Here is a 13,016-nt window from a genome sequence, read left to right as displayed (position 1 = left end):
GCCCTCCTTCCTCCGGCCGCATCCACCACACTCTTCCCCTCTCTCTCTCCCTCGCCGCCGCCGGCCGCCCGCTGCCATTGCAGCCGTGCACCTCGGACGCGCGCTTGCCCAGCCCGTTCCTCTCGTCGCCGCCGAGCTACCCAAGCACGGCCACTTTGTTTGCGCACCCGCCGGCCGGATTTGGGGCGGATCCGGTCGGTCTTGAGCTCGCCCGGCTGTGGGAGGCCGGGCCGCGCCATGGACTGGCCGGGCACCTTGCCGGAAGGCCCTGGCAGGGCCGCAAGGCCACATGCAGGCAGTGGCTCGTCCTCTAGCCGCTCGGATCTGCACCGCCGGTGGTCCGCCGGCAGATACGTGAATGGCGGCCGGCCGGGCTCGGTGCTTGCCCAAAAGCTCGTCGGCGCACCGTTGCCCCTCATCAAGTGCGACCACTGCCCAAGGGTGGTCGTGCGCCGCGTGTCTACAACGCCGGAGCATCCCGGGTGGGTGTTCATCAAGTGCTTAAATGATGGGGTATGTGCTCTTTTAGCTTCGGTGCATGTTTGTGCTCTTGGATTAGACTAGTGGTGCTAACTTTAAGTTTTTTTGTGTAGACCGAATGCAAATTTTGGTATTGGGAAGAAGAGTACATCGATCTGTTGATAGAGCGAAATGTAGTGCATGTTTGTGCACTTTTAGCTAGCTTAGCAGCTTTAGATGAGACAAGTGCATTTGTTGCTAGATTAGAGTCTAGGCACGATACTACGTGCGAAGAAGCAACAAGGCACGATACTACGTGTGAGGAAGCAACGTCGACTTCTGGCTTGAAGAAGAAAGGAGGGGGCAACGTCATGAGTGCATCGAGAAGGCGCTAACCCAACTCAAGGGAGCAGTTATGGAAGTTGGGTATCTTCTCAAATGTATTCTTGTGGTTCTTGTTTTCTTTGGCCTTGTTTTACTAGTCAAAATGTGATGATGTATTGTTATGTACCGAAAATGAATGATAAAAAAAGTTTAAGGACTTGCAAAGAAACATACGCGGACAGGATGGGGCAAATGGATGCGGCCGCGCGCTGGGCGCACGGCCACCGCATCCCAGGACAGGCCCGGACACGACCCCAAACCCCTACCCAAACGGACCGAAACCGGATAAAACGGACGTCCGGGGGTCGCGCGGTGGAGTTGGCCTGACGGTAAGTCCGTGGACGAGAAGTCATCGAGCCAGCGTCAAAGGACACGCACCCCAAAGAGAAGACGTCGCTGCATCTGGACCACCGCGAACACACACAAATCCGGAATGCTTCTGAGCGGCAACAGAGCACGCATCGGTGAAGCAGGGAAGAAGCCTCAGAATCAAAATACTCTAACATTGTGTTCTTTCCATATGGATCAATTGACTAGGACGACCATACCTTTCAGCTTGTTTTTCTCGACGACTTGGATGCCAGTTCTACCCAAGGACTACCAATCCGAGAGAGCTGCGTTAATGGTGAGGGAGACCGACCCAACCGAGTGATTTGCTCCATATGATGTTAGAGATTGAGCATCCAACTAGCAGGTTATTTACCGCATCGGATTTTTAGGGTTTAGGGTTAGGGTGAAGGCGCGCAAGGAAGGACCAGCGTAGTCCCTTAAGGACACGTGGTTGGACTGGAAGGCGGCTGATTCGTGCCATTGATCAGCCGGTTGATTTCAAAGGTTTTCCTTTGCCTAAGGGAGCGTCGGCCTTTCTTTGAGAATTATAATCCTTTATTTTTCCTTTTTCTTTTGCGAAAATCTTTTTTTTTCTTTTATTGAGGGAATCCTTTTTTTTGTTGAGAGAGAACGTCTCCAACACGCCGCCTGAAATGTTTCCGCTGGTGGGCCGGCCCGGTAACGTGGTGGTTACCTTTTTTTCTTCTGTTTTTTCATGTCTTCTATTTTGCTTTGTTCCTTTCTTATGTGTGGGTTGTGCAGTGGCAGACCCAGAAATAAAATCGAGGATGTGCACACTTTAAAAGAAATGAGGTCTATTTTAATTGGCTTGAATGGGCCTTGAAAATCAGCTAGTTATTACATGGCAAAAAATATTTCTCAAAATTCTAGGTCTGCCATGGCACACCCGCAAGATACATACTCCCTCTGTAAACTACTCCCTCCGTTTCTAAATAATTGTCTTTCTAGATATTTCAACAAGTGACTACATACAGAGCAAAATGAGTGAATCTACACTCTAAAACATGTCTACATACATCCGTATGTTGTAGTCCATTTGAGATGGCTAGAAAGACAATTATTTGGGAACGGAGGGAGTAATATAAAAGTGTTTAGATCACGCTCTTATATTAGTTTACGAAGGAAGTATATATTATAACATGCATGAACTGATCTTCTAAAACGGACTAACTTTCTAAAGAATATATGAATATTCATTTCTATATGCAGGGACTTCTTTCAAATATAAGATGAACTTTTGTCAAATCGTGTAGACGAGTTGCATGTGATCATAACAGAAGAAGAGAAAACAAAAGTGCAAAGTCTGAGGGGTATACAAGGTACAAGGGCTACAGCCCAACAACAAACAACACCCCACAAGTGCAAGCTAAACAAACCCTAGCGACCAGCTACTCGGGACACATAACCCGAACGATGTACTAGTAATTTTTTTTTTGAGAACCGCCCTCAAGGCCTTTATTCATTAATAAGACGGTTTACATCCAATTGCGCTAGGGCAATCAGTGAAGCAGGGAAAACATCAAAAAAGTTTACAATCGAAGCACTATCCAGACTCTCTCTGGCGCACCAGTGAGCAACCTCATTGGCATCTCTACTAGCAAATTTTAGTTGCAACCCCTGAAAGTGTTGGAGATAGGATTTGATCTCGCTGATGATTGGGCTACCCGTCGACCTGCACTCCATTGCCATATACTCGTTTATAACAGTCTTGCAGTCCGTCTCGACGATCACCCGCGTCCAGCCCTTCTTCATAGCCAGACGCACAGCCTCCCTCACAGCTAGCAGCTCTGCACAATACGGGTCCGTAACCCGGGCAGCTTGCGGCCTCTCGCGATCTTCAATTCTCCATCATGGCCCCGTGCCACTAGTCCGATCGCTGAGGAAACCCCGTTTCCATCCAGCGCAGCGTCCGTATTGATCTTCAACCAACCAGCTCCCGGTGGCTTCCATCTCTCCTTCGTAATACACCTCCCCTCTGTATTGGGCGGGATGTACACAGCTTGGATGAGTTCCTTCACTAGGACCATCGATCTCCCGGGCTGATATTTGACTTCCTCATGGGTGTATTTGTTCCTGCTTGACCAGATTGCCCACATGACTGATATAATGACAGCCGCCCGGTCTCTCCCAATGAAACTGGGATCAAGCAAATCCCGCGACCACGTCGCTGGATGTAGTTTTGGTATCTTGAACTCGAAGAAATCTTCTGCCTCTATCCAAAACAGTTTGGCATGATTGCATGTAACCAGAGAGTGAAACAGCGATTCCTCCTTATTGCCGCACATTGGGCAAGTATAATCTTCCCCTATATGTCTTCGGCATAACTCTTCCTTCGCCGGCAGGAATCCTTTAAGGACCCGCCACCAGAAAATTCGTATCTTGGGCTGGACCTTCAGCCTCCATAATGATTTCCACACCTCCTCCCCTTGGGAGGAGCTTCCAACCTGGTTCAAAACCTCTTCCCGATCTCCCATCAACATTCTGTACGCTGATCGAACCGTGAAGATCCCGGACCTCTCATAGCCCCATGCCCAAAAATCAGGTATAGCTACCCGCGGCCTTGGCATGTTCATGATAGCATTTGCATCCGGGGCAATGAAGGTTCTCTCGATAATTTCATCATTCCACTCGCCCTCCTCCGTCATCAGATCAGATACAAGATGTATGGGATCACTACCCATATTGCATACAGGTTTGAAAGTGTTGCTTCCTTGTATCCAGTTGTCATGCCATACTTCCGTAGTTGTTCCGTCACCAATTCTACGTATCAAACCCCTCTTGAGAACTTCTCTGCCAATGATTATCGCCTTCCACGTAGCGGAAGCGCTAGCAGGGCAACCTGCCTGCAAGAAATCTCCATCTGGGTAATATCTACCCTTGAGAACACGCGCGCATAAACTGTCCGGTCTGTCCAGCAATCGCCACACTTGTTTGGCGAGCATCGCGTCATTAAACAACTCCAGATCCCGGAAACCCAAGCCTCCTTTTGACTTAGAAACAGCCATCTTCTCCCATGATTGCCAGTGCATTCTCCTCTTATCAAGAGATTCATCCCACCAAAATTTTGACATCACTGCCGTGACTTTCTGGCATAAGCCTTTATTGAGTTTGAAACAACTCATAGAGTAGGCTGGTAGGGCTTGAATCACTGCTTTGAGGAGAACCATCCTAGCCGCGATTGACATGAGCCTCTCGCAATATCCTTGCACTCTGGACCTTGCTTGCTCTTTGACGTGCACAAAACTTCCTTCTGTAACCCGGCCTGCCGCCGTGGGCAAGCCTAGGTACTTCTCGGCAAGGGTTTCTCTATATATTTGCAAGTTACTCCTGACCCCTGCCTTCGTCGACGCCCTTGTGTTAGGGCTGAAAAAAACTGAGCTCTTGGCTTTGTTTACACATTGCCCTGACCCCAAATGATAAGCTTGAAGAATTTCATTCAACCTTTGTGCACTCCTTGAATCTGCCTTCATAAAAACTAAACGGTCATCCGCAAATAAGAGGTGCGAAATCCAAGGGGCTCTCAACCCCGGCCTTATCCCTCTATCGATCCATCCAGCATCATAGTTTTTCAACAAACATGAGAGTCCTTCCCCACATAGAAGAAACAAGTACGGGGAAACATGATCACCTTGCCGAATACCTTTTGATGGGCGAAAAGAGGGCAACAGTTCTCCATTCATCTTCACTTGAAAAGTAATCGAGTTTACACATCTCATTACAAGAGATACCCACTCCTCTGAGAAACCCAGCTGGAGCATGATTCCTTGGAGATATGGCCACTCCACTCTGTCGTACGCTTTCATCATATCCAGCTTCACCGCACACCACCCTTGCTTAGTCCTCTTCCTCTTCATCGCATGGATGCATTCAAAGGCTGTGATGGCGTTGTCTGTAATCAACCGCCCTGGAACAAAGGCGCTTTGCTCCTCCGCGATGATCTCGTCCAGAATCTCCCTCAACCTGTTAGCCAACACCTTGGAACAGATTTTGTAAATAACATTACAGAGAGAGATTGGTCTATACTGTGTAATATTCCTCGGGTTCTTGACCTTTGGTATAAGCACTATGACAGTTCTGTTAATAACTTCCGGCATGTACCCGCCGTTTAAGAAATTTAAAACTAAGCGAGTTACATCCTCCTTTATAAGGGACCAGTGGTGCTGGTAAAAACCTGCATGAAAACCATTCGCTCCCGGCGCCTTCGCCGGCGCCATTGCAAACAGTGCTTTCTCAACTTCTTCTGCACAAAAGGGTCTATCCAGCCGGTCATTCATCACATCAGTCACCATCCTTGGTACATGGTGCAACACTTCGTCCATGACCACCTCCTCATGAGTTGTGTATAGCTGTGTATAAAAATTTTGTACCTCAGCTCGCACCTCGTCCCTACTATCCACAATCGTTCCATCTTGCTTCTCGAGCACCAGGATTTTATTCTGATTCTTCCTCTTTGATGCTTGAGCATGGAAAAAACAGGTATTCCGGTCGCTGGCCTTGAGCCAGTCAGCTCTTGACCGCGCTCTTGCCATAATCTCCTCCTTTAACAGAAGATCATTCAATTGCCTTGCTAGCTCCTTCTCCCTTCTGGACGAACCACGATACAGTGAGTTCGCCTTCTCCCTCTCAAACTCCTTCCTTACTTTCTTCAGTTTTTGTTTTATGTCTCCAAACTTCTTTTGTTTCCAATCGGTGAGTTGGCCCTGCATGTTATTTAAAGAGGAGTTGAGGTCCTTAAGTGTAAGAGCGCCCATCTCCCATGCAGCCACCACCGTGGCCTCATATGACTCCTCCCTTCTCCATGCCTCCTCATAAACGAACCGGCGAGATCCGTTGTCCTCGAAGTCCACCAGTTTCTTGATTTTAATGACTAGCATGCAATGATCCGACTGTGGGGATGGGACATGTCTTACTCCTGTATCTCCATACATCTGTATGAAACCCGGGTCTGCTAGGAATCTATCCAAGCGTACCTTCACGTTCGCCTCACCTTCCTGACGGTTATCCCACGTGTACGGGATTCCATTGAACCCCAAGTCCTGAAACTTGCATTCATCAATGATCTCCCTAAAACCTTGCATTTGCCATTCTGCTCTTTCATTGACTCCAAAATATTCCATGTTGTCTGTTATTTCATTGAAATCCCCACCACACAGCCAAGGGACATCAATCTGACACCGTAGCCACTTTAGAAGTGTCCAACTCTCACTCCGTTCACTCCTCTTTGCTTTGGCATAAAAGCCCGTAAAACGCCACTCCTTCTGGTCGCTACCCACATTCCTCACCATAACATCTATATGCTGATTTGACAAATTGTTGAGCTTCACATCCACCTCTCGAGACTAGAAAAGGGCAAGTCCTCCGCTCAGCCCGTTACTGCTGACAGTGATACAACCTTCAAACCCAAGTCTTGCTTTCATCCCTGCTACCTTATTTCCTTCAACCTTCGTCTCCGACAAGAAGACTAAGGTGGGCGCTTCAACCCTCACCAGATGGTGGAGTTCACGAACTGTCTCCGGGTTCCCAAGCCCGCGACAGTTCCACGTTATGCAATTCATTGCTCCAGGCGGGGCTGTGCATCAGCCACCGCCTGCTCGCTAGTAGTTCCTCCTTCAACGGCCTTCTTCTTTTTTGAATCCCTACTATCTTCCTTGGATGTACTAGGCTCGGCACCTTCCATAGTTCTCTTCTTATTCCAAGTGTCCTGATCCATGATCATCAGCTGGTTTGATGTGGTGGTGCGGCCCTCAGTCCCCATCTCCACTCGACGGTACACCCTCTCACGGTTTCTTCCTCTCCTCTGTCATAGCCTCTTCCAGGCCCAGTACGGCTCCCATTGCCTCCCCGGGCATTAAACTGATACACTGCGTTTCTGACCATTCCTTGCTTGTTTTTCAATGGTGAAGTTACCTCTTCTCCCTTCTCTACTTCCTCTTCTTCTTCACCATCCCACTCCTCCGCTCTCCTGGCGCCCTGCTTACCCCCGTTGCTGCTCATTGGGGGTGCATTCGCCCAGTTCTTGCGAGATCCAACCCACCTAAGTTTCTCCCCGTACGGTAGGCATCCCTCCTCATCCCTTTCCCCTGGGTCCGGGCAAAAGGCATCGGCATGTCCAAGCCGTCCACACGAGAAGCAAAAATACGGCAGTCCCTCGTACTGGATATCATACAGTACAGATTCCTTTGTCCTAGCCGATTCTAGCTGCACCCACCTCATTAGGGGCTCCTGCACTCTTATCCAAATTCGAGCTCTCAGGCACTCACCAAAGGCAAAACCCTTTGCGTCCACATCCAACTTGATTACTTCTCCCAACATCCCTGCAATGCGCTCAGGCCATGGCGGATATCGGAGATTAAAGGGCAGATTGATTACCCTCGCCCAAATCTGCAGCTTCTCAAACTTCCAATCAGATGGCCGGGCCCTGAAATCAAATAGCTCCAAGACTACTGCGTGTTTCCCCACCATCCACGGCCCGCCTCCATAGATGCGATCTCGATCCCTTTGATTTTCCAGGTTTGCAACAAAAGTGTTCTCCCCTACCGGGTTAAAACTCAATCCCCTCGGGTTGCCCCAGGCTGGTCGGAGGGCATCTGCAATAGAATTAACATGGATGAACTTACGGTGCAGTACCCTGCCCACCAGCGCCACTGGAGGTGCCTCCCCTTCCATCTCCTGATCATCTACAACCAACTTCTTGTTTTCCTTATCTGTCAGCTTCATCTTCTCCATCATATGCTCCACCTTCTCCCTCGACTTCCTCGATTCCTCTGACGCCATGCCGCCGTCCCACAAAACCCTAGATGCCAACTCCCCCCTTCGTGCTCCAAGGGTGGGTAGGGGTACCAGGACCCCCCCTTGATCACCCCGAGAGCAGCCGCCGGGAGGGCGTCGATCAGGGCTAGGATAGAGCGTGGTGATCGTCCAGGATGGGTGCGCGCGCGTGAGAGGTCGCGATCGCCGCCGCCGTCGCCTGTCTTGCCACTAAACCCTAGAAAACGGTTCGGGCTACTCCTCTTAACTCATTTCGCCGGACAGCTGCAAACACGGGATCTTTCGCCCCTTCTGCTTACCTGGTCTATAACAAGATCGAGCAAATTGGACCTATTCTCAAACACTTTGTGTTGTGTTCTTTCCAGATGGATCAAGCGACTAGGACAACCATACCGTTCATTTTGTTTTTCTCGACGACTAGGATGCCAATTATATCCAAGGACTACCAATATGAGAGAGGTCCGTTAATGGCGAGCCGAGCGAATTTGCTCCATATGATGTTAGAGATTGAGCATCCGGCTAGCAGGCGTGTGGTCAGTATCTTCGGCACGACAGAGCAAAGGACGTGGCGCTCGTTATGGGAAAGCCCGCATTTGGCGAAACGATCGATCGGCAGTCCAGACCCTCTTGCGCACCACAAGATGAACTTTTTGTTTACTGCATCGACATTTATATTCATGTATGTACATGATTATTTTGGATATGGGGCTAGGAAGTGTTCACTGGTCAGTTAACCTGTAAAGGTTGATGTTGCAAGCATGGCGAAAAATACGCAAGTTGCAAGCCAGTCAATGGATAGTCGCCGTCACCAATCTATGTGCAATCCGGAGCTACTTATGTAATACTCCTCCAGTATTCCAAACGGTCCAAACGGCTGAAACGAGAGAGAAAAACAAGTCCAATTTCCAATAATCTACAAAGGAAATTCTATTCTACTGCACAGATGAACACACTAATTGAACACAATAATTAAATGTTCAGAGTCTCCTAGCTAGCTACGCTTTCTGACGACGGTGGCCTCTGTGCACCGGCGTTGTCGCCGACGCGGCCGGCGATCTGGACGACGTCGTCGTCGAGGAGGAGGAGGTGGACTTGGCGGTGGTTGGCTGCAGCAGGAGCTCGAGGGAGGGGAGGACGTCGTCGGCCATGGAGGGGCGGGTCTTGGGGTCGTTCTGCAGGCAGCGGAGCGCGAGCGCGGCCATGTCCTGGGCCTGCCTCTTCGGGTACTGCCCGCCGAGCCTGGTGTCCATGACCCGTATCACCTTGCGCCGCTCCCCTTGCAGCATCGGCATCGCCCAGTCCACCAGCAGCTCCGACGCCACGCCGCGGGCCTCGTCCAGCGCGCGCCGCCCCGTCATGAGCTCCAGGAGCACCACCCCGAACCCGTACACGTCGCTCTTGGCGGAGAGGTGGCCCGTGGCGACGTACTCCGGCGCGGCGTACCCGCGCGTGCCGACGACGCGGGTGGAGACGTGGGTCTTGCCGCCGGTGGGGCCGGCGCGGGCGAGGCCGAAGTCGGAGAGCTTGGCGCGGTGGTCGGGGCCGAGGAGGACGTTGGAGGACTTGAGGTCCCGGAAGATGACGTCGCGGGAGTGGAGGAAGGCGAGGCCGCGGGCGACGTCGACGGCGACGGACACGCGCGTGGACCACGGCAGCGGCGGCTGGCTGCCGCGACGGAACAGGTGGTTCTCGAGGCTGCCGCGCGGCATGTACTCGTACACCAGCAGCTTGTTGCTGTCGGAGTCGGAGCAGTAGCCGACGAGCTTGACCAGGTTCTCATGGTGGAGGTCGCCGAGGTAGGTGACCTCGGTGAGCCACTCCCGGTGGCCCTGGAAGCTCTCCTTCTTGAGCTTCTTGATGGCCACCATCATGGCGTTGGTGGCGCCGGGCCTGGCGGGGGCGAGCGTGGTCTCGTCGATCCACCCCTTGTACACGCACCCGAACCCGCCCTCGCCCAGGTACGACGTGGAGCCGAAGTTCTTGGTGGCCGCCCGCAGGTCCGCCATGCTGAACGACTTGAGCGACGCCGGCGGCACCGCCTGCGCCTCCCCCGCCGCCGTCGGCGCCTCCGCCGGCTGCGGCGGCTTCTCCGGGCCGGAGCTGCTCCGGCGCGACGCCTTGGAGTTGGAGTTGGAGGTGCTGCTCCTTGGGTTCACCTCTGAACGAAACACAATCCACGCATCCACATGATTAATTCCCTCCCTTGATCGATGATCTCTCTCTCGACAAGAAATCAAGAAACAGAGAGAGGGCGGCGGCGAGCGGCTTACTTGATTGGAAGGGAGTGGAGGCGCTGGCGCACTTGGCGGAGCCGCCCATGCACACACACAAGTTCCCCATGGCCGCCGAAGCTTAGCTTATCCGCTGTGCTCCCCGGCTAGGTGCTGCAGAGCTCCGGTCGATTGATCCAAACGGAGCAACAGGTCACAGTACGGAGGTGGAAGAAGAGGAACAAGGATATAAGGGGAACCGGGGAAGCGACCGGACAGGTTCGTCCGGTTGGCGCATATGATGACTTCTGGAGAGTGATATGCGGCAGCAGCAGCTTGCTTGGATCGATCACTCCGTTGACTGACTTCTCCACGGGGGCTTCCGCTTCGGCGTAGATAGTCAAGCACGAGCCGCCCTACACGTCCATCTCCAGCCTCAGCCTCTTGATTAAAACGTGTAGGATATTTTATTTTATACATGTATGTATATCTTCATAATTTCCACCGCTAGAAAACGTATTTTTGTTGTGTTCCGCGCGCTACCTTGCTCGGCCTGTCCACGTCGCCAAGTTGCAGTTTGAGAGGGCTTTTCCTTGGCCTTTTGGGGAGAAAATTGTGCGGGGAAGGAGAAAGGAACGTGCAACAAATTACTGTTGCCTCAAAAAAATTTGCGGGGAAAATTTTGTTGTACTAGTACGAAGTGAACACTTGTCGATCCAATGTTGATTTCACATGTATATTTTTTCAAACTATGAGAACAAACATAGTACTAATTATATTTTGCACACTAGATGGACAAATTACTACAAACATACTAATTATATTTTGTGCACTAGATGTATGTTTTTCATAATTTCCACAGCTAGAAACCATGGCGTATCCCCTAAAACAACAAAACAATGGCTCATGTATTTTTGTTGTGTTCCGCTACCTTGCTTGGCCTGTCCACGTCGTCAAGTTGCAGTTTTGAGAGGGGCGTGGAAAGGTGGATCCATAGGAAGAAAATTGTCCGGGGGAAGGAGAAAGGAACGTGCAACAAATTGCGTTTTCTTCCTTCAAAATTCCAATGTTGGTTTCACATTTCCTCAAACTATGAGAACAGACATTTTCTTTATATAAGAAGATTGACCAATTATTACAACATGGGTGAGCACGTTTTTAGATTACTATCACGTACTGAAATTATTATTTTTGAGGGGAGTATGTGATGTTTTTATATAAATGCATGAATAAACTTGAAAAATCAACTCACAGTTAGTTACATACCGTAATTCACAATCGAGTGAGATAATAATTTTTTTTTTATTTTCAATGATTTGTACCCGCGTCTACGCAATCACGGGGTGGTAAGGGCATCTCCAGCAGCGCCCCCAATAGGCCCTCCCAGGCCACTTTTTCGGCGCCGGCGCCGAAAAAACGGCCCAGTCGCGCCCCCAGGACGCCGAAAATCGCCGGTTCAGACCTTTTTTCCGCCCGGCGGTCACAGGCCGAACCCGGCGCGCTGGGGAGCCATTGGGGGCTCCGGCGCTAGGGAAAAGCACGCCTGGCCCACACCGACAGGGGAAAAGTCAAGGTTTTCTTCCCCCGACTCGCCTCGCACCCCCCGCGCCCTCGGCCACCACTAGCTATATCCCGGCGACGGCCGCCGGCCTACTCCGCTAGATAGCCATTCCCCGCCGGAAAATAGCAGCGCTTCGCCGCGGCAGCCCCTCCCGCAGCAGCTGGGCGTTTTCGGCCGCCGTTTCCGGCCGCGGAGGCGCGGTTTAACGGCGGGTACACGCCCACCGAGTGCAAGGTGTTCGGCATTTTGACTGCCTCGGCGATGGACTCGGATGAGGAGGAAGAGCTCGCCGCGCTGCTGGAGGAGGAAGCCGCGGCCGACGTCCAGGAAGAAGAGCATCCGATGGTGCTCGCCGCCCTCGCCCAGCTGCTGGCGAGCAATGAAAAGCCGCGTCGAGGTGGCTCGGCGCCGGGGCGGGTGAAAGCAAAGAACCGACATCGTCTGCAAGACTACTGCATGCTCTACTCCGACTACTTCGCTGATGCTCCACTTCATGGCGAGAGAACATTTCGGCGCCGTTATCGGATGAGCCGAAAGCTCTTCCTCAGGATTGTGAATTCCATCCGGGAGTTCGACAACTACTTGAAGTGCAAGATGGATTGCACTGGCGCTCTTGGATACACCTCCATCCAGAAGTGCACGACAGCGATGAGGATGCTTGCATATGGAGCTCCCAGTGACTCACTCGACGACTATGGGCGCATGGCCGAGTCCACCAGCATAGAGTGTTTCTACAAGTTCTGTCGGGCAGTGGTGGCAGTGTTTGGGCCACAATACTTGAGAGCACCCAATGCGGAAGACACTGCTCGGATCCTAGCCCAGAATGCAGCAAGAGGATTTCCTGGGATGCTTGGAAGCATCGACTGCATGCATTGGAAATGGAAGAACTGCCCATTTTGGTTGGCAGGGGATGTATAAAGGCGCCAAAGGCGGTTGCAGTGTGGTGCTTGAGGCGGTAGCCACACAGGACCTCTGGATTTGGCACTCCTTCTTTGGTATGCCAGGAACTCACAATGACATCAACGTGCTGCAGTGCTCTCCTGTTTTTGCCAAGCTCGTTGAGGGCCATTCTCCTCCGGTGAACTTCGAGATCAATGGGCACCAATACAACAAGGGGTACTATCTAGCTGACGGCATCTATCCGAGATGGTCGACATTTGTGAAGACGATCTCAAACCTTGTGGCAGGAGGCAAGAACGCCTGGTTTGCGAAGCTTCAGGAGGCTTGCAGGAAGGATGTCGAGCGGGCATTTGGTGTGCTCCAATCTCGATTCGCTGTTGTTC

General features: G+C 51.6%; 1 protein-coding gene across 1 annotated transcript; it reads right to left on the bottom strand.

Moving 5' to 3' along the window:
- Positions 1-8,844: 8,844 nt before the first annotated feature.
- LOC123043629 (probable serine/threonine-protein kinase PBL18) lies at positions 8,845-10,516 on the bottom strand. Its single transcript, XM_044466143.1, has 2 exons — positions 10,233-10,516; positions 8,845-10,120 (listed from the first exon to the last, which is right to left on the bottom strand). The coding sequence occupies exons 1-2, from the start codon at positions 10,300-10,302 to the stop codon at positions 8,958-8,960; spliced, it is 1,233 nt and encodes a 410-aa protein (XP_044322078.1). The 5' UTR covers positions 10,303-10,516; the 3' UTR covers positions 8,845-8,957.
- Positions 10,517-13,016: the final 2,500 nt, after the last annotated feature.

Source organism: Triticum aestivum, chromosome 2B (assembly GCF_018294505.1).
Source record: "Triticum aestivum cultivar Chinese Spring chromosome 2B, IWGSC CS RefSeq v2.1, whole genome shotgun sequence".
Lineage (NCBI taxonomy): Eukaryota > Viridiplantae > Streptophyta > Magnoliopsida > Poales > Poaceae > Triticum > Triticum aestivum.
This window is presented reverse-complemented; position numbering and strand designations above follow the sequence as displayed.